This window comes from Colletotrichum higginsianum, chromosome 1 (genome assembly GCF_001672515.1).
Source record: "Colletotrichum higginsianum IMI 349063 chromosome 1, whole genome shotgun sequence".
In the NCBI taxonomy this organism is placed as follows: domain Eukaryota; kingdom Fungi; phylum Ascomycota; class Sordariomycetes; order Glomerellales; family Glomerellaceae; genus Colletotrichum; species Colletotrichum higginsianum.
Genome location: NC_030954.1, coordinates 4,076,736 through 4,101,566, shown reverse-complemented (window position 1 = coordinate 4,101,566; position 24,831 = coordinate 4,076,736). Strand labels below are relative to the sequence as shown.

General features: G+C 57.5%; 11 protein-coding genes across 11 annotated transcripts; 6 read left to right on the top strand and 5 right to left on the bottom strand.

The window, feature by feature from the left end:
* Positions 1-622: 622 nt before the first annotated feature.
* On the bottom strand, positions 623-1,516 carry CH63R_01220 (3',5'-bisphosphate nucleotidase; the record flags this gene model as incomplete). The annotated part of the gene is made up of 3 exons (XM_018296195.1): positions 623-654; positions 716-766; positions 838-1,516. The coding sequence occupies 3 exons, from the start codon at positions 1,514-1,516 to the stop codon at positions 623-625; spliced, it is 762 nt and encodes a 253-aa protein (XP_018164557.1).
* A 702-nt stretch (positions 1,517-2,218) lies between these two features.
* Positions 2,219-2,905, bottom strand: CH63R_01219 (Toxin biosynthesis protein; the record flags this gene model as incomplete). The annotated part of the gene is made up of 1 exon (XM_018296194.1): positions 2,219-2,905. One exon carries the CDS (start codon positions 2,903-2,905, stop codon positions 2,219-2,221), a length of 687 nt encoding a protein of 228 aa, XP_018164556.1.
* Positions 2,906-5,578: 2,673 nt separating this feature from the next.
* CH63R_01218 (uncharacterized protein) lies at positions 5,579-6,473 on the top strand (the record flags this gene model as incomplete). The annotated part of the gene is made up of 2 exons (XM_018296193.1): positions 5,579-5,845; positions 5,964-6,473. The coding sequence occupies 2 exons, from the start codon at positions 5,579-5,581 to the stop codon at positions 6,471-6,473; spliced, it is 777 nt and encodes a 258-aa protein (XP_018164555.1).
* Positions 6,474-9,117: 2,644 nt separating this feature from the next.
* Positions 9,118-10,403, top strand: CH63R_01217 (uncharacterized protein; the record flags this gene model as incomplete). The annotated part of the gene is made up of 3 exons (XM_018296192.1): positions 9,118-9,311; positions 9,374-9,598; positions 9,668-10,403. The coding sequence occupies 3 exons, from the start codon at positions 9,118-9,120 to the stop codon at positions 10,401-10,403; spliced, it is 1,155 nt and encodes a 384-aa protein (XP_018164554.1).
* Positions 10,404-11,034: 631 nt separating this feature from the next.
* On the bottom strand, positions 11,035-11,820 carry CH63R_01216 (YisB protein; the record flags this gene model as incomplete). The annotated part of the gene is made up of 1 exon (XM_018296191.1): positions 11,035-11,820. The coding sequence occupies one exon, from the start codon at positions 11,818-11,820 to the stop codon at positions 11,035-11,037; it is 786 nt and encodes a 261-aa protein (XP_018164553.1).
* Positions 11,821-12,247: 427 nt separating this feature from the next.
* On the top strand, positions 12,248-13,061 carry CH63R_01215 (Haloacid dehalogenase; the record flags this gene model as incomplete). The annotated part of the gene is made up of 2 exons (XM_018296190.1): positions 12,248-12,422; positions 12,490-13,061. The coding sequence occupies 2 exons, from the start codon at positions 12,248-12,250 to the stop codon at positions 13,059-13,061; spliced, it is 747 nt and encodes a 248-aa protein (XP_018164552.1).
* Positions 13,062-13,529: 468 nt separating this feature from the next.
* CH63R_01214 (ThiJ/PfpI family protein) lies at positions 13,530-15,004 on the bottom strand (the record flags this gene model as incomplete). The annotated part of the gene is made up of 5 exons (XM_018296189.1): positions 13,530-13,668; positions 13,738-13,796; positions 13,874-14,290; positions 14,507-14,677; positions 14,924-15,004. The coding sequence occupies 5 exons, from the start codon at positions 15,002-15,004 to the stop codon at positions 13,530-13,532; spliced, it is 867 nt and encodes a 288-aa protein (XP_018164551.1).
* A 1,879-nt stretch (positions 15,005-16,883) lies between these two features.
* Positions 16,884-17,678, top strand: CH63R_01213 (uncharacterized protein; the record flags this gene model as incomplete). The annotated part of the gene is made up of 1 exon (XM_018296188.1): positions 16,884-17,678. One exon carries the CDS (start codon positions 16,884-16,886, stop codon positions 17,676-17,678), a length of 795 nt encoding a protein of 264 aa, XP_018164550.1.
* A 1,053-nt stretch (positions 17,679-18,731) lies between these two features.
* CH63R_01212 (Cytochrome P450) lies at positions 18,732-20,525 on the top strand (the record flags this gene model as incomplete). The annotated part of the gene is made up of 2 exons (XM_018296187.1): positions 18,732-18,890; positions 18,987-20,525. The coding sequence occupies 2 exons, from the start codon at positions 18,732-18,734 to the stop codon at positions 20,523-20,525; spliced, it is 1,698 nt and encodes a 565-aa protein (XP_018164549.1).
* A 450-nt stretch (positions 20,526-20,975) lies between these two features.
* Positions 20,976-22,825, bottom strand: CH63R_01211 (uncharacterized protein; the record flags this gene model as incomplete). Its single annotated transcript, XM_018296186.1, has 2 exons — positions 20,976-22,571; positions 22,631-22,825. The coding sequence occupies 2 exons, from the start codon at positions 22,823-22,825 to the stop codon at positions 20,976-20,978; spliced, it is 1,791 nt and encodes a 596-aa protein (XP_018164548.1).
* Positions 22,826-23,416: 591 nt separating this feature from the next.
* On the top strand, positions 23,417-24,735 carry CH63R_01210 (Protein BTN; the record flags this gene model as incomplete). Its single annotated transcript, XM_018296185.1, has 2 exons — positions 23,417-23,507; positions 23,591-24,735. 2 exons carry the CDS (start codon positions 23,417-23,419, stop codon positions 24,733-24,735), a joined length of 1,236 nt encoding a protein of 411 aa, XP_018164547.1.
* Positions 24,736-24,831: the final 96 nt, after the last annotated feature.

Below are 24,831 nucleotides of genomic sequence, written 5' to 3'. Positions count from 1 at the left end.
AGATGCTGATGTGATTGGGGCCACTCAACCGCTCGCTGTTTTCTATAAGCTATTGCGTATGTCACCGCATATATCTTGACATCTCCAGGACCGCTGTGTTCTCTTTAAGGCGGCTCCACGGGATCATAATCCTGTTGCAAATACTCTGGGTCCTCAGGTGTCACGGTTTTGAGCTCTCGAGACCACGGCTCAGGAATATCTAGGAAGCCCTCCAAGTTTCGGTTGCATATTCGGCGGATAGGCAAGAACATACTCTCTTCTTCAACTCAGGCAGCAAGGAACAAAAGCAAAAAGAACATACAACACCAGGTATTCGCTGGTCGTGTAGATTGAGTGAGATGGGTTGAAAGATATGCAGCCAGCATTGACGACCTCCTCCGGCTTGGAATCATACCACACGCCCATCCTTCGCTGAACTTGCCTTTCCGTAGTCCCGGCCTCGGAAGCCCCTGCGCCAAACCGACAGCCCATATCATTATCCCCGCCGACTTCAGGGGTCACTGGCCTACAAAGAAAGGTCTGTTTCAAAGGTTCAAAACAATGACTATGTAGTGCAGGGGCGAGATATTTGTGTCTAGAAAGTCTGGTTGTATCTTGAATCCAGAACTCCGTACCCGCCAGCTCAAAACGCCCCAGACGCCCCTCCGGGTCCCACTGAACACTGTGTCAATCGACCGATCCTGGCCGGCGCAGATACGAGGAAATGGCAACTTACTGGTTGAGCTACTCATGCCAAACTCCCTTGCCAGCCGCATCTTTCTCTTCACTAAACACACAGACGACAAGTCAGCGACCAAACGGCGTGTTGGAATGTACACATCTAACTGAATTACTCACCTCCGTCGATACCCTCGTGCACTTTTTCGGCATTGGCAACTCCAGACTCCCATACCTTACAGCACCATAGTGCTACGAGCATGTCAAACTGGGCGCGCGGCAGGGCCGCCGTGACGACCAGGCTGTGCTCGGTGGTATCATGCATGGAGGCAATCAGAGCCCCTTGCGCATCCGCCCACCTATTTCTGTTGATACTGAACACGGGGGCGCTGTCCTTGACAAAGTTGGGTATGCTGTACTTGCTGGTCTTGCCTCTTATGTCAACGGGCAGAACAGTCGTACATGTCTTTCCCGGCAAGCGGCTCTTCTTGAGGCCCAGATCCTGAAGGCCCGGGACGCGACGGCTTGCACGCTCGATAAAGTAGTGAGGCGAGTCGGACGGCAGCTTCACGTAGCCACCAGGTCCCGAGCGCATATATCGCAAGTCATATATATGGCGTTGGCGTCCCGAGCCATCTTGCTTCGGCTCAACGCGCGAGAGCTCTACCTCCGTGGTGATATCCGAAAGGCTTGAAATACCAAGACTGAGATGATACAGTACCGGCGAATCTGCCGTCAGAGCGTGGATCGACTGACCTACTATGACGAGAGTCGTGGGGGGGCACACCTCCTGATACGGCTGCGAGACCGCGTCGTAGGGTGGCAGAGACGTCTCGGTCGAATCACGGGGTTCTGTCATGGTGCTGTCGGGAGATCCGAGAATTCTGCAATCGATTGATATGTGCAGCTCTACTGGCTTCACAGGAGTGTGCACTCTCGGAAGTGAAAGTAAACAAAGGGAAAGAGGAGAGTTACGGATACAGCCCTCCTTGGCGGGTTAGATAAAAAGAATGGAGCGGGGTAGTCATGGGAAACGATGAGGTTAACACGACAGAGTAGCACCCGCCATAGATCATGTGCCGGAACAGCAATGATAATATTGTGCAAGCAAGGAACCTGCCTAGGATAGCTAGGAAAGAGACCCATGACGCCCACATCAGGACCTATCATAAACTCCAGGATACTGCCACGCCGGTACGGTACAAAAGAAGAACAGCCATACGAAAAAGAGACCGGCAATTCGCCTGGCCGTCGACGGGGGGTTGCTGGCGAGCCTGCCGGGCATCCTCCCGCCATCCACGCCAAGAACATGTTCGTACAAGCACAGGGCCCAATTCAGGACGGAAAACCAGAACTCGGATGCTGCATACGCCCTGCGATACATGACCCAGTTCACCAGCGCGTGTCCAGCCGCCGAAAGCAAGAAGACCCACAGAGCGCGAAGCGCCTTGGGCAGAGGCGGCGTGTAAGCCGAGAATGTGACGACATGCAGCCGGTGCCAGAAGACGCCCCAGAAGCGGCGGAGAGTGTAGGCATCCCAGATGGAGCCGAAAAGCGGTGGTCACGCCCAGTTGATGGGAGATTCCCAGTTCAACACCGAGACGAAGAGTGCGGCGGATAAATGGTGCGTCTTCGTCAAGCCGCAGTATGTGATCCATATCCAGTGTGTGCTCGCGATGGCTCGGAGAACAGAGTCCGGGTATGCGAGCCCTGGAAAAGTCCAGGGACTCGGAAGGACGGTTCGCTTGTCGGGCGCAAAGCTGTGGATCCCGAGAGGGAGGGAGCGCAGTGTCCGGACGTGTATAATCTCGGATATCGACCAGTCGACAAACCAGAAGACCAGGGTTCTCAAGATGCGGCCTAGACCGAATGAGATGCGGCGCTGGCATCCTAGCATTGCACCCGTGGTGGGCCGGGAGCCGTAGGGCTCCAGCCTCCGGGTATTGCACCAGAGCAGGGTTGTTGCCTTTAGCTGCGCAGAGGGGGAAAGACCGGCCGTACTGGTTCCCTCGTCCAGGAGCAGGATGAAAGTCGTGTGCGCCGTCATTCCGAGGACAAAAGGCACAGCAAGCAGGGGCAGCTCGCGCAAGGCCTCGCCAATGGCTCCCAGGCTCACAGCAACTGCAAGTAGGTGCAGGGCGGCCAGAATTGTCCTTGGTCGTCTTGATTCATGTCGCAGGCCGAGGAAAAAGAACAGGGCGGACGAGAAGAACCAGCCAGCCGGCCACGCAAAGATGGTAGCCGCCATGTTGCAGCAAGATGACCGGAAGGCAGCCCTCACGCCCTCACTTCACACAGTCAGCCGTAATGGAACTTACAAAACGTTGCCCAAGAGTGGAGAGACTGAGAAGACCCATCACTCTGCATAGAACCTACAAATACCTACCCCAGCAACATTACTCATAAAGGAAGGTGAGAGCCAGGTTGGTCCAACATCACACTGTATTGCAATGCAATACATGGGCCCACCGGCCGCAAGCTCCAACTTCCAACGCGATTACACACTACACCAACACATGATGCTTGGCGGGCGGGCACTACATCGCGCGCAGCCAAGGTAGTAAATCAACGTAATATCAGAGCGGCGCCGGGCCGGGTCTGTAGTCGGCTCATGTCTCCGTGCCGTATTGGTAACTCTTGTCCGTGATCATGCTCAGGTACGGATACGGCGTTGGCCCAAAGTTGAACCGACATGATGGCCAGGGTCCTAGGAACTTACATGGTTGAAGTTCGTGTTGGTCCAACATGAGCTGAGGCACGGACCACCGTCAGCGTAGCATCGAGGGTCTCGCTCTGCGACTTGGCATGGTCAACCTTGAGTCTTCCAACCAACACAGTCAACCCAGTTGGCAGTTACAAGTTGCGAGACTTAACTTAACAAATATGGGACCGGACAAACATACTGCGTTAAGATAGTAGTAGCATTAGACCGAGATGAGTCGTTCCCATCGTGGCTATACAGTCGGGCGCTTGGCATGCGCAGCTGCGGCGTTGAGTCAGTATTGTTGTTTTTGTTGTTGTTGTTGTTGTTGTTGTTGTTGTTGTTGTTGTTGGCGCAGACCTTAACCTTATGTTATGGCGGCAGGGGCGAAGCTCTTTCTGTAGACTACTCCGAGCGGAGTAGCACTTCTGACCTGTGCCCATCTCGATATCTTAATACGGTACAAAACACTCGATAACGCCGAGCAACTGCTGATTCCCACTTCACCTCAACCGTGGCAGCATACGCGACCTTTTGGACCGTTGGCGACAACTTTGGTGGCGATGAACAAGGCCGGGCAGATCCGCCGCCTGTTGAGCCACGCGACGGCGTCACTGATGACTCTGCAGAACCTGCCGCAAAGGTCCTCGCCGCCGACGAGGGAGTGATTGCCAGCCACTGAACTCTGCCAAAAGCCGCCGAAAACCTTGCGTCGTGAGTCAAACTGCCTACTGACAACAGCGAGATGGCTTCACTTGCCAGCGACCTTGCTGGCCGCTGCCAGGAAGCTGGACTCTGGCCCTTTCCATGTTCCATCATCATCCAACAATCATTCCATCTTGGGACATTCGCTGACGGCGGCAGTGCTGCTCCAAAGGTGACACCAGTCGGATCGCATCTGGGCGGCAAAGTCTCGGAGGACGGCGGCGGCGACGGCTTAGATGGTGACGAGAATCAGCTGGATTGCTGGGAGTCTTCTGGGTGGAATGGCTGGGTTGTTTTCTTTGACGGGCGAATTGGCTGGGCTGCGAGGAGTTTTGGCAAGGGGCCTGCGGTCGTTAGGTGTAGAGGGGGGAATCTTCTTGGGCTCCAAACTGCCAGATAATCAAGCCTTGGTTTTGTTTTGAAAGTCGCGTGCCTATTGACTGCTGGCGTGACTAGAGTGTTAGTCCAACGTTGCCTGAAAGTTGAAGTCGTGCAACGGATGTTGTTGCTCGCCGGTGGATCGGCAGGCCGGCCGGTTGAAGTGAAAGTCGTCGTCGGCAGAAGCGCTGAAAAAACACGATACGAGGCCAGAGGCCCAATAAATATAACATAGAAGTAAAAAGCCTACCTATATATATAATCATAGATAAGTAAGGATAGAGGAGAACAGTAAGATTAGAAGACTAAAGGTAAATTTTATCTAGCTACCTTTAAAACCTCTTATAGGAAGCAAGGATAAGAAAGCAGTCTTAGAGTAAGAAAGGGGGGTAGGGGGCAGCACAGAGACCTAGAGGAGGCCTAATAGACAGCCCCCTCTAAGTGTAGCTACGCCTTATAGGACATTAAGCATAATAAGTAGACTAGGGGTAACACTACAAATAGCAATAAGTTACTACTAAAAGGTTAAGGGAGGAATGAGGAGGACAGTTTCGTTAGGGCGGTAGGCGAATTAATGTAGTTATAGACGGCGAAACGTACGGCAGCGAAGCGGCTAGCACCGTTTGACGTGCTGAGTCAGTAGGGATCCTGCTCTTCTAGATGAGCCTCCCCTTATTAGCTTGTCTATAGGAGAGCAGACAGGATCCTGAGTTTTCCAATGGGTATGGTCGTATGTAACTGTCTGACAGCTTTGGGTTGATTATATCGGAAACAACAGGCACATGCTACCGGAAACCAACCCACTCACGTCTGATTTTTAACGCAGATCGGCCAATTGATGAGCATCATCTTCCTGCAACTACGTTTATACTTCTTTCAGAACGGGCTTCAGCTGAAGCTTTCCAAAGATGGGCAATTCAGATCACAAGCTAGCTTCGATATTTTCTGGCATGGCGGCAGATGTTATGAGACGACGGCGGTATAAGAGTCGCGTCAGAAACCACATGAGGGAGAACTGGCTCACGCAGTCACGGACCTTCCAATAGATCTCGTGAGACTGTCGACTCGATTGGCAGCATCAAAGCTGCCTCCTAATGTGGGAGGGCTTTCTTGGACTCTGTAAACTTATGAACCAAGATGCGGCACACTAATATTCCCTGCGAGGCTCGATACGGTGAACAGGATCCGGGAGCCTCAGTCTTGTCCGCTTCTAAAGCTCATTTCGCCGCTCAAGCGATGACGCGAACATCCCTACGGCTCAACCCAGCGTCTATGACGGTATACTGTCTCTGTGGCGGTGCTGTACAGACCTGGTTTTACGGTTTCCCCGGAGCTGCTTCAGCATGGTTGAATCTGACCCAGCGGTCGCTTGAAGAACTTTTCCCGGTTCTTTGCGCTTCCATAGTACATCGGCTCATGGTCGAAGCCGCAAGGTAGAAGCTTTAGAGCGGAAGATGTATTGAGCTGCTTGAGCAACTGGGGCAGCCGAACTGCTAGTTCCACTGTCTAGACAATTTGGCAGCCCGGTGCTGTCAACCTCACCGGAGGGGCCTTCTCGCCCTTGAGTACTCAGGGGTTTCTATGCATTCTGTTACCGAGCCTCGACATCAAGTTACAGAATGCTACGGTCACATACTTCTGTACTCATTCGCCGTTTGCATTCGCGGATTTCGAAACCTTGAACTCAACAAGTGCGAGTCGTGAAGCACAAAGTAGATTCGAGCGATGCTTGTCGACGTCTTTTACTAATCGGAATTCGACATCCGAGTTCAACATGTCGGACATCGTGGATCTCTTTGACAAAGTCAAGATACCCAGTTGGATAGATGAGACCGACGAGAATTGGAAAGACGTCAGCAGCAAGCCCGGCAAAACACACTGGTCTTCTTTGGCCGGAATCTCTCTCGAGCATAGCCTTATTGAAAACAAGACAGTTTCAGTAGAATCCAGTTATGTTCAAATTCAGCATTCATTCGTTGACGAAGATGCGCAAAAGAGGAAGCCGATGATAATGAAACACAAGAACCTTTAACCAGCTTCAGGTTGTGGGTTGGGAATGCGGTTTTGCCCCGCAACGACACACGGCTTTCCCTCGTCTCTCTTCCCCTTCTCCTGTCCACTATAAGGAAGCGTCAAACAGGCGGGCGGCAGCGAGGACCCGGAAAGGCCCGCACTGAGCTGGTCCCTGTTATTGCCAAGATGAGTCAATATATATACCGAGACTGATTTTCGCGTTCCTTTATGGAGGAGATGCAGGTCTAGGGGGCAGAGTGGTCGGGGCTAGGAGACAACGTTGCTTAAAGTGCCTATTTCAGAAACGAAGTCCATTTGTACCACAACCACGCAAATGTGCAATTTGGAAGCTTCGCGGTCAGTTTTGGGGATCTTGGCATATGAAGCTCGGGGAAAATTGACTTGAACCTTAAGCAGACAGAACTCGTGACAAAGATCAAGATTGACAAAAGATGGGCTGAGCCGGTGATACGTAACTATCCGTGGATCAAAACAGAGGCTTATTCTCGAAACGAGGACGATAGGTTTCTGAGGGTGGTTTCCACTTCGAGCGGATAAATGAGAGGCCTAACGCCGGTTAGCGCAATAGCTTACACCGCTATGAGCAAAGGAGCTTACCCCAGTACCAGTGAGAGGGTACCTGTCCCGTGCTGCTGGGCTCAAGAGTCGCAGCCAATGCAACCATGCAATGCAGTCAGTCCCCAACCCAACCCAATCCCGATTAAGCTCGTTGGAAATCAGCCTCGCTACACAACAGCATACTACCGAGCACATCATGTCACTATCGAGAGAAAGCCGCACAAACTCTACTCCGTTCAGCTGCAGCCACCTGTCGACTCGATGGGCCATAGCCACGATGCTGCATGCAAGACCAGCAGCCCAAAGATGGGGTGGGTGAGGCTAAGAGGGCAAACAGCAAAGCAGGGACCAGACAGCTAGCTGTCTTGCCCGTCCCTGGCGCATCAGCAGTAGGACTCTCGAATTAGCCTGGAACTAGGCCGGATTCGTTCTTCATCCCCACCACGTCAGCCCTGGGGAAGCTTGTGAACCAAAGAGACCTCACCACATCATCAAACGGACCAACAAGACCGGTCAAGTAGCCCACGTCAAGAACTTGCACCAGTTATTGGGCCCTGGGGAAACCTGGCCACCCCCCCTCCCACTTGAAGGCTTGCAATAGTCACAGAGTTCACAGCCCCCCGGGGGGGGACAAACAATTTGGCTGCCTGTGCAGCAAAATGACACAATCTCGAAAAAATGTATTGGGGTGGTGGGATTTTGCAAGTGGGTGGACCTACTCTAGGTTCATTTTTCTTTGCGCAGCCACCACAAGCGCGTCTCAACTCCCTCGACAAGCGATCCTGAAGGAAGACGACAAGCGCCTAGCGAGATGACCGGGCTTGCCAGGGCCAACCCCCGATCTGCTCGGCCCTCCACTTGGCCAAAGGGGAGCCGCAAATCTGGGATTTGCCGTTGCCTGTTCGGGTCCATCATGGATCCATGAGCCAGGTTCAGCAAACAAACGGGGCAGGCTGTGAACTTTGGGCAAACATGTTGTTGGTGTTGACAACGGCGGATCGTCCATGGCCAAAGTCCCTTTTTGGCAGCCGGCGCGGGTTGCCCACCCAGAGAAGAAGAAAGAGGGAGGCCAGATGAACTGATGACCTGAGCCGCTTGCCAGGTTGGCTAAATCGCTACCACGGGCCCAGATCTCAGCCGCAAACGCCTTCCGACGCATCAAACTAGCCGGGGCAGCATTCCGTTGTTCGACGGAAAGTGCCTGCCGGCCCTCGCGTCAAAGACGACAGAGATAGAAGGGAGCCGCGCCGGCGTTGGCGTTGGCGTTGGCATGATGGCTGGCGACAAGGTGTTAATCTCCTCAACTGCCCGAGACCCTGACTCTCTCGACATGCCATGCCCCTAGCTTGCCTATTAGGCTCCAACAATCCATCGTCTGCTCGCAGAAACAACCCCGTTGCTCCCGCCGTTCGTTGAATGCTAAGTCTCCCCCCTCTTCTCATAGCCCCTAGGGTCCCCTTCACGTCGTTTCCCATGTGGGCTGGTAGTTGGGACCCGGCTGACATGGGCGAATTATTGCGGAACCTGGAGGTGTGCGCCCAATAGCGCCATCGTAGCTGTTCAATTGATTCACCGCTTTCAAACAGCCGGCTCTTCAGTGCCTCCAGCCTATCCCGTCTGGGTGCAAGACACTCAGTTACTGGTCGGTGTTATCTACACAGGGCTTAGTGGCCGTCGATACACTGCAGCCTGGCGATGAGAAGGTGGGGAGACTGTGAGAGTCTCCTCTTCCATGCTCCTCCTAGCCGTCCCGGCTCTCTATGTTTTATATATAGCAATTCCAGACACACTCGCCCAATACAGTTCTGACGGCCCAGGATCGCCTCGCCACAGCCTCACTCCCCGCGCTTCTCGGGCCCGGCTCCGACTGACTATCACCCCCCCCCCCCCCCCCCCCTTGCTATCATTGTTTTGTTTGTTGGTCTCAAAATTCTCCCTCTCTGTTTATAAGTTATAACTCCCCGTGGGCCGCCTTGTGTCCCATGATTTTTGTACTCCCTTTCTCAGCCTCAAACAACATCCGCAGTTGCCTTCATCGAACCCTCCATTAGGGCCAGCATCCTTTCATTAACAACTCCAACAATATGGTTCTGCATCGCCGACAAGCCCAGTTCGACAGGGCCAGATGGCGCATGGCGCTGCTCATTCCCTTTTGGGTCTTGCAGTTGCTCGTCCTGCTCGTCGTTGTCGGCCTGTTTTCGTGGCGCCTGTCCGACACGCTGAAGAACTGGGATACCGAGGAGCAAACAAAGGGCATGTTCCCCATGGTGGAGGTCGTGTAAGTGCCGCTTCATGTTTGCTCGTCGTCGAGTGTTCGAGTACTGATCCGAGCGGGTGCAGATGGGAGTCCGTCAACATCGGCTTCTCCCTGATCTGCCTCATCTCCACATTTTACGAAGTATCCAAGCTCGCCGCCGAGACATTGACGCCATGGACCATGCTCTTCACCCACGTCCTGAAGATCGTTTGCTCCCTGGCTACCTTGGCTCTGGATGTTGTCGTCTTCGTGCAAAGGAAAGACAGTCGCTACGCGGCGGTCGGTCTCGGTCTGGACGGTCTCCTCCTGTAAGTCGCCTAGCCCTTCCCACAACACAGACTTGATGGACAGGGACACAATAAGCTAACGATTTACAGCGTTCTCGTTGCAGTTCCCGGAATCTATTCGATCCAGACCTACCGTCGACTCGCCCAGTACGACGACTACCACTACCCCGTCAACCACAAGCCGTACGGCTTCAACGACCTCGAAGGCGAAACGTCGTACAACGGCCGCCTCTCCATCGGCGGTCTCAGCCTCGGCGACCGCTCCCTCCGCCGTATTTCCACATCTTCCGTCAAGAGTTTAACGGGTCTCCAAAAGCAGGAACAGATGCAGCAAGTGGCACAGCAACAACAACAACAGCCCGAGCCCGGAAACCTCCAGCGCATACCGTCCCAGTACAACAACGAGCGCGACACGCAGTTCGACAGGTACATGGTCGAGCGCGCCGTGACCAATGAGTTCGGATGGGTCGTCAGCCCTGGCAGCGACGGCCTCGGCCGTAGCGACAGCTACGTCGGCAGCGGATCCGTGGCGAACAGCAAGGTCGTCGTCACGCGGGAAAGCATGGGCCGCGCGCTAAGCTGGGGAAGCTCGCACGTGCTGGTCGCGGTGCCGGAGATGGACGAGGAAGACGCGCAGGGCCGCGGTGACAGGCAAGCGCTGCTCGGACACAGGAGGCGGGAGAGCGATGAGAGCGTCGGACGGGGCCGCCCGCCGCCCTTGGCCCCATCGTCCGGTATGACACCGCCGAGGATCGAGATCGAAGAGTCGGATATCGTCGGGGACGAGGACAATGTGTGGGAGCGGAAGCGCAAGAGGAGCCCGTGACATGATGAGGAGATGACGACGAGGACCGGATATACCCATTTTGAATTGTAGTCTTGGATTTGGATTCGCACTTTTCTCTCTCTTTCGTTTCCTACAGACACCACGAGGTCCTGTACCTTCTTCTACCATTTTATCTCACTATACCACGGGCACGGCGTTCAGACGAGCAGCGAACGACAACAAAAAGGAGGAAGAGGATGGGACAGGAGGGGGTGGGATGCCTCTCTGAAGGGATCTCAGGTTGCGCCTTGTTCTTACCGGACTCTCGCTATCCTAAAAAAAACGCTTATACAACGATACCAAGTTGACTTTGCATCGCATGTGTTATTGGCGGAGGTGAAACGAGCCTGGCAAATGTTATGCAAGACCATCATCTTCCCAAAGGCCAACAGCGTTTGCTCTTCAGGAAACTGTACGTCGCTCTGCCATGCGGTGCCTACTGTCGGCGAGGATGTAGGATACGTTGATTGAGAGTTAGGGACGGTTGTTGAGAGATATTCACGGCTGGCGGTCAAACCATGCACGCAGAGCGCAGAAGGACCAACTACAATAAAGTGGATGGGATCAGGTCGTCCCGATGCTCCCTCCAGCACGCGGATGCATTCCTGCGCCCGTCTCCTACGAGGAGACTTTACCTTCCTTTCCACCTCACTCGACTGGCATACTGGGCAAACCGGACAACCTCTTCTTGCTCCAGCAGGAGCTCGACGGTGTAATAATGGCGCGCCAGGTCCTCGTGGCCGGCGAACCGATGCACAAAGGAATGGCACAGACGACACAGCCAGGCAGCGTTGTTGAGCTCATCCTCTCGGTGCCAGCCGCGCTTCACAACCTTGTCGTGGACCATGCGCGGAATGAGATGGTGGTACGTCAGAGCAATCCAGTCGCGGCCGCACAGCTCACAGCCCTCGACGCGGTCCCTCGTCGACCTCGGCGGCGGCGGCGCGGCCGTGAGCGCCGCCACGTACTCGCCCAGCACGGGCGCCAGGAACTCGTGCGCGCCCTGCCGGTCCGGGTCGACGATGCCGTACGCGACGAGTGAGTCGGCGACGTCCGGGGACAGTGAGGGCAGGATATCGGCGACGTCGGCGCCGGTGAGGGGCAGGGCGTAGCGGGACCGCAGGGACGGGTCAGCGACGTAGGCGGCATGGGAGAGGGATTTGAGGTCCGCGGGGAAGGAGTCGAAAGCCTCGGAGGCGAGGTAGGAGGCGAATTCGACCATGTCGTCGGCGTCCACGGCGGCGTCGACAGGGGCAGTCCCCTTCTCATCGTTGCTGCTAGACTTGGACGCTGCGTTGGTCTTTTTAGAGCGGCGTTTTGGTTTCGGTGCGGGTTTCGTCACGCGTTCGACGACGGCCGCCGAAAGACAGTCCCGGAAAGTTTCAAACTGGGCTGTTTCTTCGTCAGGAGCCTTCATGGTGGTTGAGAGAGCGGTGAGACCTGAGGTGTGACGCGTTGAGCGTTGAGGCGGGAGGTGCGAAATGGTGATGTGAATAATGTCCTTCGTGATGAGAATCGATGACGTTGGGCCGACGTGACGTCCCCATCTAGTGAGGTTTAGGGGGGTTTCACGCTGTAGGTAGGTACATCTGCGGGGGTTACAGGTGCTAAGACAATACCCCACGGTTAAGTGATGCAGCCCTCCTCCCCCGCTGATACATAAACCCCTGAGAACGAGCGTTCGGATGACATTCTCGCTTCCTTCGTCTAACCAGCGTGACACATTCGGCGAACTTCAAAGAACATTCTACGCACATCTTTACGAACACCCTACACTGACCGTCAGTGTGAGCCACGCTCACCGTCTACTGACTCACCGGCAACGCGAAAACAAGGACACGACGATGTCACAGGACAGGTCCAAGACGGTCGTCGCCTTTGACTTATACGGCACGCTTCTTTCGACCGAGTCCATCGCCAAGGAACTCGCGACGCTGTACGGCGACGAGAACGCCACGGGGCTGGCGGCCCAGTGGCGGAGGTACCAGCTCGAATACACGTGGCGAATCAACAGCATGGGTTCGTCAAGGATGTGACTGACCATCTTTGCCAACGAGACCTTGAACGGCTGAGATTTGAGACACAGGCACCTACCGTCCCTTCTCCGAGCTGACGCGGGCCGCGCTGAAGCATGCCGTCGCCGAGAAGAAGCTGGCCATGTCCGAAGAAGACGAGGGGCGCCTCATGGACGCGTACAACGGCCTCGAGGCCTTTCCCGAGATCGAGGCGGCCATGGACGTCGTCGAGCGGGACGGGTCGGTCGACGCCTACGTCTTTTCCAACGGCACCGACGACATGGTGCGTGCGTCGATCGGGACATCGCCGGGGCTGGCCCGGATGAGCCGTGCTCTCGGCCCGGGTAAGCTGGTCACGGTCGAGGAGGCGCGGTGCTTCAAGCCCGACCCGCGGACGTACGCCCACTTTGCGGAGAAGGTCGGCATGTCGGGCCGGGAGGACGGCATCTGGCTCGTCAGCTCGAACCCCTTTGACGCCCTGGGCGCTCGGGCGGCCGGTTGGCGCTCGGCGTGGATCGACAGGTCCGGGACCGGGTGGATCGATGGGCTGGGCGGCGTGATCGGTACCGCCCCGACGATTGTGGCCGTGGGCGTCGACGAGGCCGTCGAGCAGATCGTCGGACTTTCCAAACCAAGGGCGTAAAGAGTCACGGTTCTTTTTTCTTCTTTTTTCTTGTTTGTACGATGATGACCCACACACAGAGAAGAAGAGAGAAAGTTTCTGGCGGCAGCTTGCTGTAATCCCTCTCTCCACACTGCGCACGAAAAGAGCCAGTCCGAAGCACAACGATCACCGGGGAGTTCACGATTCATGGTAGAACGTGTTCTTAAGCTTAATAAAACCGGGAGCATAGCTGTCACTTGATATTTCCACCTGCAGGAAGTCGTCATGGTGACGAAATGCCCCGTCGGGACCGGCACATGCCACTCGGTGTCGACATCACGGCACGAAATTCCCGTCCCTGGCGAGCCACTCCTCGGAAACATTGCTATCAATCTACGAAGGAGGCTAGCTTACCTTCTACAAACTCGCAGAACTAGCCGAGTTCAGAATCTGGAGTCTCCCGGAATGCCGAACACCCCGTCCCAGCAGGGAGCTCACTTGTCGCGGCTACAGGCCGACTGACTCGTCTTCCCCCTTGAAGCCTTGAACCAGGTGAACCAGGTTGACCGTCATCTCGGCCATTTTCGCCGCATCTGGGGGAAACCGAGCGCTGACGTAGTTGTACTCGGTATCTTCCACGACGAAGCTAGGAACAAAGCAATCGTGAGCAAGACGTCAGCCCTTTCCACCTTCCCAAGAAGCCGGGGACACGAACGGTTTGTGGGGGATCCAGCTGCTCTTGAATTGGCTAGGATCCTTGACTGCTTTGCGCATCTAACGATGTTCAGTGACTCGGCGCGGATGCCAAAGACGGACCGAGCTCGTCTGTCGTGCGACACTCAGTCACTCACCGAGGCCTCGACGCTCTCGGAACCGGCGCCGTACGTCTTGTAGTAGTCGCCCAGAAACAGCCTGGTGCCCTGATAGGCCGATGATTCGAAGAAGGCAGGGAGGGCCGTCGTCGTGCAGTGGTACAGGATGCTGTTGCCGTCGTCGCCCTTTGTGTTGCAGAGCAGCAGCGGGCCGTGGCAGATGGCTGAGATGACCTTTCGTCCGGGCTTCTTGGTCTTGGGGAAATAATCGGCGAGGAGCGCCTGGACGGCAGTCGAGTCCAGGAGCTGTCTAACCTCCTTGTCGTGGCCGCCAGGGATGTGCACGACGTCAAAGTTGTCGAGGGTGAAGCTCGGGGAGGTCCAGGAAAGCGGGCTCTGCATCTCCGAGGACCCGACCATGGCGTCGTAGAGCTTCATGACGGAGGCTGCTGCACCCTGTAAGAGGCAGCATGTTAACTTTTGCTCCACGTTCCATCACGCTCCAGCCCCAGCTTCAGCTTCTCTCCGAGTCCGGTTTGAGATGCCGCCGCGTGGAGAAGGAGAAACCAAGGGACGAGTCATCTGCAAGCCCATGCTATAAACCGTTGTCGACGTTGATGGACGACAATGATACTGTGCAATGTTTCCGCATTGGGAGTGAGGGTTTCGTACCAGCAGTTTTTGAGAGAGGCCCTCGAGCATGCGACTGTCACACCGGGGCGTTTTGCCCGTCTCGGTCGCAAAGGTTATATGGAATCCTGCATCCTTGAAAGCCTGGTAGGGCACTGCAACCTCTGCGAGGAAGATGGGGGGCAGATTAGCTTCGGGGTTCGTGACGCAGATCTAGTCAGGGAGAGAGTTCAAAGGTGTTGAGATGGTTCGAGGGGCAGCAGGGAACATATGGCTTGGGACGAGCGAAGGTGCGGTCAGAGTTGGCTACTGAGCATACGGGGTAAGTAAAGCGGCACACAAGGGGGACAGGGAGACAGGAGGCGGGGGGTTATAGCATGGAGAGTGTGGGGGATGGTGTGATGCACGACAAGGTCAAGGACGATGACGGAGGGCTTGGCGGCGGGGGTTTGGATGCACGAGACGGGTCAGGGTTAACCGGTTGACGATACCTGTGGGGTCGTGACCGTAGTCAGCCATGATAATGAGGGCCTTGACCATTGTATCGATTTGTGCTTGGAGGAGTGTAGTCGCTGGTGGTTTCCCGGCAGTGTGAGGTTGTAAGTAGGCGTTGTCTGAAGTTGACCGGCAGGGAAAACGAGAGAGAGATAGAGTGTGCTGTGTGTGTTGTGTGTGTGTGAAAAGGGGGAAGGGAGGAATGATCAACGCGGGATAGCAGATCAATATCGCCTGTGACACTCCTCGGGTTGTTGACGGTGCCGACTTGCCGGAATCAGAGACAAGCTGACATCAGCGCCGATTAAGATAAGGCTCACAGAGATGAGGGAAAGAGAGTGTCAAAGGGACTGGGTTGAGGTACATCGTAAGTGCATTCCTGCCTACGTACGAATGGGGAACCTCGTATCAACGGCCACATGGAACAAACAGATGGAACAAACAGATGAAGGTTGTCTCGACCGGGAGTGTTGGTTGGTCCCGCCATCCTGGTTCCTAAAAGCTGCTGTGAGGTTGTCACGAAGTGGCCAGGAGGAATTTCATGCCGCCATACAGGTAGGTAGGCAACTGAGTTTGTCAGTGAGTTTGAAGCCATGAGTGAGACTCACTCGTTTCCGGACCAAGTGAGTAATTAGTCAGTGGGAGAGTGGGCCAGAGTGAGGGTGAGAGTGAGAGCGAGGGTTTGTTCCGGTCCCAAAAGATTGGATGAGCAGACCCTGAACTTTGAACTCTGAAGCGCTAGGGCGACGAGCAGGGGGCGGCCGGGATACCTCCCAAATGGCCCCGTACCGGGGGTTGGGGTCGCTAAGATACCAATGCAGCGGGACCTCCCCGACGTCATCTCTGCCCTCCCCCTCCCCTCACCCGAATTCCTGTTCCGCCCACACACTCATCATCCATCCACATCATCCATAGACCATCACACATGTCGCCCGTCACTCCAAGCCGATCAATATCTGGTGTCCTCGAACCGGCATCCCGCCCGGCCCTTTTCGTTTCCTCTCCTAGCCTCCCTTGCATCCCCCCACGACGTACGCATCTCTAGTTATGGATTCTCTTTGCAAGCTTCCAAACCAGCCCGCCCCTACTGAAGTGCTTCAGAACCACAGCGTGGGATGCAGATCATTTCTGAAAGCCGCCCTGTGGACTCATGCATCTTGATGCCGCAGGAGTTTTACCTAGCATCAGACCATATGACACTGCGACCCCAAGATCCGGGCCTTCCCAGCGCCAAGTCAGTCGGCGCGAACCCCCGACAACCATTTTCGATTCCAAGAGAAGACAGCCGTATACCCACGCGGCACAAATTAGACAGCCAGTCAGACATCCGTACAGTCAGTCAAGTAGTCAAGCTTTCGCCGTCTCCATTCGGCATGACATGGTGGCTCCCCTTGGCCCCGTCAGCCCCGGCTTCAAAGCCCACATCAACCCGCACATCATACCCTCTGCAAGTCGGCAGACCCGCTTGTTTACGCAACCGAACCAACTTTACTCTGTACTCTCCCCGGACTGCTGGATTGGCGAACTGGGCTGGACCAAGCAAGCGCAAGCGCGCCGTCATCCATCCGTGTGTGTGCAGCGTACCCGTAGGGTGTAGTGTATCCACGCCGCTTCCACCAACCGTTGCCGTTGAGCGAGTATCCCGGCTACTCGGGAAACATCAGGGCTCGGCTGCTGCTCAAGACGTGCAGGCAGGTCATTCTGGCCCCGCCAGTGCGGATGGTGACGACAATCTGGGCCTGTCCTGGGTTATGTGATATATGTCTCACCTGTTGCCCTCTTCATCTCTTTTTTTTCTTCTTCATATTCTCCATCGCTCCGTCTCCTTCTTCTTCTTCTATCACGTCGTCGTGTCCCATCTATCACCACTTGACCATACCAAACCCACTCTGGTATCACATCCATTCCGATGCCGATCACCGCAATGAACCTTACACTGGACCAAAGCATGCGCGTGGATGACCTCCAGTCAGAACACGTGCAGCTGGGCGGCGCCTATGTCGACACCATCGTCGCCGTCTCAGACGAGCTGGCGCACATGAAAGAGCTCCTGCCCCTCGTCAAGCTCCTTTCCCTCGTCTACAAGATGCGCTCGCCCAGCCCGGATGAAGAACACCACATGAACACCCTTATGCGGACGCTCTCGGGGGATGGCCTCAGCAGGACCACCACCGACCGACATCCTCAAGGCTTCACCAGGCACGAGACCATCCAGTCTTTCAGCAGGTTCCTCAGTCCCGTCCTCAACGGCTTGAGCGGGCTCGTCGACTTCGAGCAGGCCGTCGGAGCGGGCGAAGACCCGGAGTCGTTCCGTCAGTTCTGGGCCCTCGACGACAGGAACCTGCTCACCGACGCCATCTCGGGTAGCGGACCGCTCGCGGCCACGGCCGAGACGGATATCCCCTTCCTCGAGACTTTTGTCGAGGACAAAAGTCGCCGGCTCGCCCTGACGCAGGACCATGGAGCTCTCGTACTGGTGCCCAACCGAGCGCGGGTCGGCGACGAGGTGTGGAAGATGTCGCGCGGGTCCTCCCTGATCGTCATTCGCAGGGATGGGCGGCCCGAGAGCCCTTCGATGGACATGAGCGTCTTGGGTGAGGCCTACAGCCACGGATTCGCCCAAGGAAAGCCGCCGAGGGGCTGTAAACAGACGTACAACGATACAGAGTTCCTGACGTCGTCCGTTGCCGTTGGGCTTGCCGGTGGCGTGCCGAGGTAGTGGACGAGCACGATGTACCAGGTCATTCATTGTGTTACGTTGCGTTACGTTCACATATCGCTCTTTGGCCGGCGTGTCAAGATGTTCGTCGAAAGCCTGAGCAGGGCAGCAGGGCAGAGCACCGAGCCTCAGTAGACAGATTCGCCGGTATTGTCCCTTGAACCACAATGATGTCTGGGCATGGCATCATACGGGATACATACAAGCTGTTGATCCCCAAAGACTATTTGGTACCGGCGAGGTCTGTCTAGCCTGCTCTCTTCATCGTCTCGCCCACGTACGTGCGTGTCTGCAGCCAGGGAAGACGCAGCGCTTAGCCTCGACCTGTTGGATACGGGGGGGTCCGCGAGCTTCCTGCTCTTTGGAAGATGATTGACCAGGCATTCCTGCTCATTCCGGTATCGACGATTGGGAGGTGGGGGTTTTTGGAGTTCTGGTAAATTTGTGGGAAAACTGATGTATTATATGCAAACCAAGATGAACTGGGCGAGGGAAAAAAGGCATCACAGAACAAACCTGGCGCGAGGTTATACAGTTAAAGCGACAGCAAAAGCATCATATGCAGTAGATTATCAGACATCCACAATCCAATTTTGATTGAGAGGGACATAAGGATCAGGAAGACACAAACATCCCTACCTTGGTGGGCACTTTTCATTTTCGGTCGTGAGTCCCATTAAGGGGGATTGGACCCCCTGCTCACCAACTGGGGCGCATCAATTGACCGCAATGCGTGACGAATACAGCACACTATAGGCTACCCATCAGGTCACTTACCCCTGACCCCGGCTACCCCGGAGGAGGTAATTAAGTTTTTGATTTCCAACGAATCGGGAAGGGCCAATTTGTCTAGGGAAGAGGACTTCTTATGTGCGGCATTCATCGGCGGCCGATTTGATTCAAACTTCCCGCACACCAAATCCCGTCTATCCCGTTTGAACCGCCCACTCCCCCTCCGTCCCCTCCGTCCCCTCCGTCCCCTCCGTCCGCTCGTCATCCGGGGACGAGTCAAGGGCCGCAACATCGCGGCAGCAGGTTAACGAAACGACGGCAATGCCCAACACCGCCCTCAACATGGACGGTGTGCTCTCCGTCTTCGTCAGGTCGCTCACGGTGGCCGTGCTGGTGGCCGCCGTCGGCTCCGTGCTCTACTTCGTCAAGCTCCTGAGGAAACATCGCGGCAAGATGGCCGAGTTGCGGAGACAAGGACTGGTGAGTGATTCTTGAGCGTGGCCTACACACACACAAATACACACAAATACACACATACACACATACACACATTGCTCACACCACCACCATCGTCAGCCCGTCGTCCCGCACAGCTTCCTCTTCGGCAACCTCCTCGAGGCGAAAAAGGCATTTGACAGCCTCCCTGCCGGTGTCCACGCCAACTACGTGCTATCGAAGCTCGGCGAGCCCTTCAAGGACGGCGGCGCTTTCTACGTCGACACCTGGCCCATGGCCGACCCCATGCTCATGGTCATGGACCCGGACATGGCCCACCAGACCGTCTACCACCCCGTCGCCGGCTCCGCCAAGCCCCCGATGCTGACCGGCTGGTTCCACCCCATCACCGGCGGGCCCAGCCAGTTCGACACCAACGGCCGGCCCTGGAAGCACCTCCATGGCCTCTTCAGCCCGAGCTTCAGCGCCCAGAACATCACCGCCGCCGTACCCATCATCGTCGGCAACGTCGCCACCTTCACGGACCGCCTGCGCGCCAAGGCCGCCGACGGCGCCATGTTCCGCCTCGAGCCGCTCATGCTGGACCTCATCACCGACATGATCGGCGAGGCCCTCTTCAACATGCGCCTCGAGACCCAGAAGCGCCGCCATCCGCTCGCCGAGGCCATGAAGGGCCAGCTGCGCCTCAAGTTCACTGCCCACAAGCCCGAGAACCTCGTCGCCCGCGTCGACCCGGTCCTGCTCTTCCGCACCTGGAACGGCGGCCGCGTGCTCGACAACCACATCAAGCGCCAGGTCCGCGCCCGCTTCCGCACCCTGCTGCAGAACAGGGCCCACAACCGCGACAAGGCCGAGAGCTTCCAGTCCGTCCTCGACTGCGCCCTCGAGAACTGGCTCGCCCTGCCGCAGAACGCCGGCCGCGCCGAGCTCGACGCCGACTACCTCGCCGTCGTGACCCGCAACATGCGCATGTTCTTCTTCGCCGGCTACGACTCGACCGCCTCCGCCGTCGTCTACTGCCTGCACAACATCGCCTCGCGGCCCGCCGTGCTCGCCCGCGTCCGCGCCGAGCACGACGACGTCCTGGGCGCCGACCTCGCCTCGACCCCGGCCAGGATCGCCGAGAACCCGGCCCTGCTCAACGCCCTGCCCTACACCAACGCCTGCATCAAGGAGTCGCTGCGCCTGTTCCCGCCTGCCGGCGCCATCCGCCAGGGCTGCGCCGACCTGGTCCTCCGCGACGCCGCCGGCAACGCCTACCCGACCGACGGCATCGCCGTCAACATGCTCCACTGGGTCATCCACCGCAACCCCAAGTACTGGGCCCGCCCGGACGAGTTCCTCCCCGAGCGTTGGCTGGTCACGGACCCGGCCCACGAGCTGTATCCACCCAAGGGCGGCTGGCGCGTCTTCGAGTACGGCCCGCGGCTATGCGTCGGCCAGCAGCTGGTCATGACGGAGACGCGCGCCGTGCTGGCCTGCGTCGTCAGGGAGTTTGACATCCGGGACTGCTATGCCGAGCTGGACGGCGACAAAAAGATTGACCTGAGCGGCCTCGGGGGCCAGAGAGTCTTCATGGTCGAGTCGGGCGCCGCGCACCCTACCGACGGGTACCCTTGCCGCGTGTCGCTGAGCGGGTATCGGGGTGGAAAGGCGTGATGAGAGAGAGGGGTGGCCGGCTGTTGGCTTATACGCTGCGAGAGCGTATGAGAATAGCCTCCAGGGTCTCTCCTGTGGTAAAATGTGTTGCAAGATAGGCACATGCTCCGTGAAGAACGTCAAGACATGTTCTCCATCTCCCACAAGACGTCCGCGATCGATAGAGCGCAACGTCGTCTCGGGAGTTCAGACAGCATATAGAGGTAATTGTAAGTTAAACGATACTAGAACAAGCATCGGTGCTCTTCGAATGACACCGAGATGAGTATGGTTTCTGATGTTCAACACGAGCGTGGCTCTCACATCTTCAGCCAGCCACTTACTCGTCCTGTGTCGTTATAATGTGACAAGCTCAAGTCAAGCTCTTCTTCACATCGAGAAGCTCCTAGAAAGCAGACAAGGGGTTCACTTGCGGTAAATGACCCAGGAATATGCATACGGCAGACACCTTTACATAGCCAGCGGCCCCTGGCCGTCCCCAAAGACCACATCGTACCAGCTCCTGTCCCCCTTCTGGCAGATCCCATCCCACCCGATGGCCGAGTACCCCATCGCCTCCTTCGACCCGTCAAAGACCCTGACGCCCGCCTCGGCCGGCCCTTCGTCAGAGGCCCAGTAGACCATCTCGTCCCGCCCGTCGGGCTCCAGGGGGAGCCTCGCGAGCGGCGCGAGCTTCCTGTTCGACCCCAGGGACGCCGTCACCAGCTCCCGCAGACGAGGGTGGAACCAGGTCATGTTCCACCAGTTCTCCAGCCTCCACGCCTTCAGGCCGAAGACGTAGGCGTTGTGGTGGATCCCCACGGGCGAGGTCCCGAAGAAGAAGTCCGTGTAGAGGGACACGTTGCCCCAGCCGCCGCCGACGTGCCCGGGGAGCGTCGTCGTCGTCGGCGGCGGCGCGGCGCGTTCCAGCTCGGGCGGGATGATGCCCTTGACCCTCACCTCGCCGCCCGGCACCCCGGCCTCGTCCGACGCTCTCCGAATGCCCTCGGCGTCGTCGAGCCGGACGAAGTACCCGTCGTCTTCCGAGGAGCACGTCGGCGGGATCGTGGCGAACTCGTAGTCCAGCCCGATCCCGAACTCGAACTCCTCCCCGGCCAACGCCGCGTCCGCGATCCGCCGCACCTCCCGCGGCAGCTCCCCCAGCCGCTCCCGGGAGACGAACCCGTTCCACTCCGGGGCCAGCCCGCGCATCCAGTGCCGCCACACCTCCTGGTCCCCAATGACCTCGGCCAGAAGCGCCTGGTCGCTCCAGAGCTGGCGCCCGCCCGCGGCCGCCGCGTCGACCTTGGCCCTGCACTTCCGCAGCGCGCCCCGCAGCGACCCGACGGTGCCCATGATCATGCCGCTGTTGACGCACCTGGGCCGGATCTTCTTGTACTTCCTGGCCGAGTCCAAGACGTACGGCAGCACCCGGTCGGTCTCGTTGCCGTAGAAGTCGGGGGCCAGGGGCGAGTCCGGCCAGTACTCGTAGCGCGGGTCGGACCCGGACTCCCGGCCTGGCTGGCAGTCCTTGGCCGTGGTGACGAGGACGCTCTGCGTCGGCGGGGCCACGGGGAAGCCCGGCTTGAGGCCGCCGCCCTCCTCCCACTGCTTCCTCACGCGGGCGTCGGCTTTGCGGTTGAGCTGGTGGAAGCGCTCGACGAGGACGGAGGGGGGCAGCTGGAACCAGACGTCGTAGGCGTCGACGAGGAGAACGAGGTCGTCCTCATTCACGTCGCCGCCGTCCTCCCGCTCGTACAGGTGGTCGATGGCGGCCAGCAGGGATTCCAACTTGGCGATGTGGGATCCGGCAAAGTGCCAGTCCGGCCTGTTGAACTCCCCGTTCCAGTTCAGAAGGGTGGGCATCGGGTACCCCAGCGCGACGGCCGACATGACGGTCTTGCAGAGGTTGATGCTCGGCCCGTCGGCGGGCATGAAGAGCCTGAGCCGCCGAGGGCCGCCCCTATCGATACGGTTCGGTTTGTAGAGGCTCTCGAGACTAGTCCGGGAAATGGCCCTCTCGGCGCCGCCATCCCCGTGGAAGAACCGTCTGGTCTCGTCCGGAGACTGTGGCGGGTTAGCGAAGGACAGAAATACGAGCCCATCACGCAGGGACGAGGCCTTACGAGGCTCATCAGGAAATAACCGAGGGCGGTAAAGAGCACGACGGGCATGATGAATCTCAGCACGGCGCGCAGCCGTTCAGATGCCGCGGCCGCGTGCCGGGGACGGCGTTGCGCATCGCCATCCAACAACCCGCTGCGACTTTCAACGGTGGGCTTCGAGCCCCCCCGACGCCAGAAGTTGAGATGCGGAATCATGGCTAGCTCGCGCTCACTGTCGCAGAGAAGGGACTGCGAAGGAATGCGGCGATGCGATGCATGATGGTGGTTTCTTCGTCGCGCCCTCCGCTCGCAACAGCAGCGAACGATCCAAGCATCTGACTGACCGAGGCCGGTGGGAAATCAAGAGTTGACGCGACAAAACAAGGCAAGATCGTCGTCAAACACGTTGATGCTGCTGCTGTGTTCGTGATATCTGATGGGGCGCCCGGCGAGATGGCCTCTCTTGTATCCCCTATCAATCGCCGAATCCATCCCACGTGGTGCGTTCTATTCGTCGGCGCCGGGTCCCGTCAACCGCCCATCCATGCTCGGTTGGCCCCGACGGCAACAGCACGTGGTTCGTGGGCTCTGTTTCCATTGATTGATGAAATTCAAGTGAATCCCGAAAAAATCCCCCTTCTGGTAGTATTTTGGATGGTTCTGTGTCGCTTTTGGACGAGCATGTACCTAGTAATAGTAGTAGTAGCAGCAAGCATCGGTAGTCCGTGGCTGTCTTGTGTCTATTCTCGCGCCGCGAGGTGTCATGTCATTGTTGAAACGTAAACCTCTGCAAACTCAGTTCTCGCGATGGCGGCTACAGTCAAGATGCCAGACCGAACCGCCATGCCGTACTTCTCTCTTGAGGAATTCCGCGTGTTTTCGGGGTTCGCGTTGATAGGTAGGCCACAAGTCTCCTCGGCTCCGACGCGAGCTGGAATCCGTTGCCTTCATCACTAACAGGAGCAAAAAACAAAACAAAAGGTCTCGTCAACACCATCCTCCCGTCCATCGTCCACGCCGCCAACTACCTCATCATCCCCTACCCGCGACATGTCGTCATCCTGGTCGAACTTCTCCCGGTCCTCCTCACCAAGCTGGCGCTCCCCTTCATCATCCACCGCATCCCGTGCCGGATCCGGCCCCTCGTCGCCGCGGCCTGCTGGTTCGTCGCCAAACGCATCGCCGACGATGCGCCGCCCAACGTCCTCCCCCCCGTCCGTGTCGCCGCAACAGTCCTCGCCTCCGTCGCGTCGGCGGCGACCGAGGTCTCGTGTCTCGGCATGGCCGCGCACGCCGGCCGGCCGGCACTGGCCGGGTGGGGCTTCGGCACCGCCGCCGGGCTGCTCGAGAACGCCGTGTGGCCTTTCCTGCTGACGTACGGCGCGGGCAGGGTCCTCCGGAGCGCCACGGGGTACGTCTACTACCTTGTTTCCGTGCTCTTAATCGCCCATTTCCTTCTTCTGCCCCAGGATGTGACCAAGAGGGGCAGAAAGAAGAGCCGAGTTGACCAAGCCGACACCGGCGCCGAGGAAGGGCGGTCGTCTCTGGGATGGAGCGAAAGCAGACCGAGGCCTGAGAGTCCCAAGGCGTTCGTCAAGAAATACCGGGTTCTCAGGGGTCTGGTCCGGTCGGACATGTTTCCGCTCTTCGTGGCATCAGCGTCCCTGTCTCTGCTACAGGTTGGCCTCGCCAGGCCGCTAGACGGGTCTGCGTTTGAGACGTTCTCTCACTTCTACACCACCTACGGAGTGTCTGCCCATCTAGGCACCTGGCTGGGTCGGTCATCAGTCACGTTCCTTCCCGTGCGGGGTTTTAAGCTGCACCTCGTCGCTCTAAGCGTGTGGACCGTCGTCGCGTTCCTCAATGCCGTCTTTCTCATATCCACCCCCATGGCCTTCTTACTGGCTTTCCTGGTGGGCATTGTGGGCGGCTCGTTATACATCAACGTCCTGGCTAGGGTGAGGGAAGAACGGGAAAACCGGGCGTATCGAGAGCTGGGTCTAGGGCTCGTCACCGCCGGCGACGCGGGAGGCGCGATCGTTGGTGGTGTTCTAGGCGCCTTTGCTGAGACGATCATGTGCGGATCGCTCGTGAGCGGCAAACGCTGGTGTCACAGATCAAGGTAGAGAGAGATTTTACTCTTTTCAGGGATAATTGTCCTGGGTGACTATTTAATAGCTGGTGTAAACAAAAAGTCTTTTCTCGCCCGTTCCACCCCGACT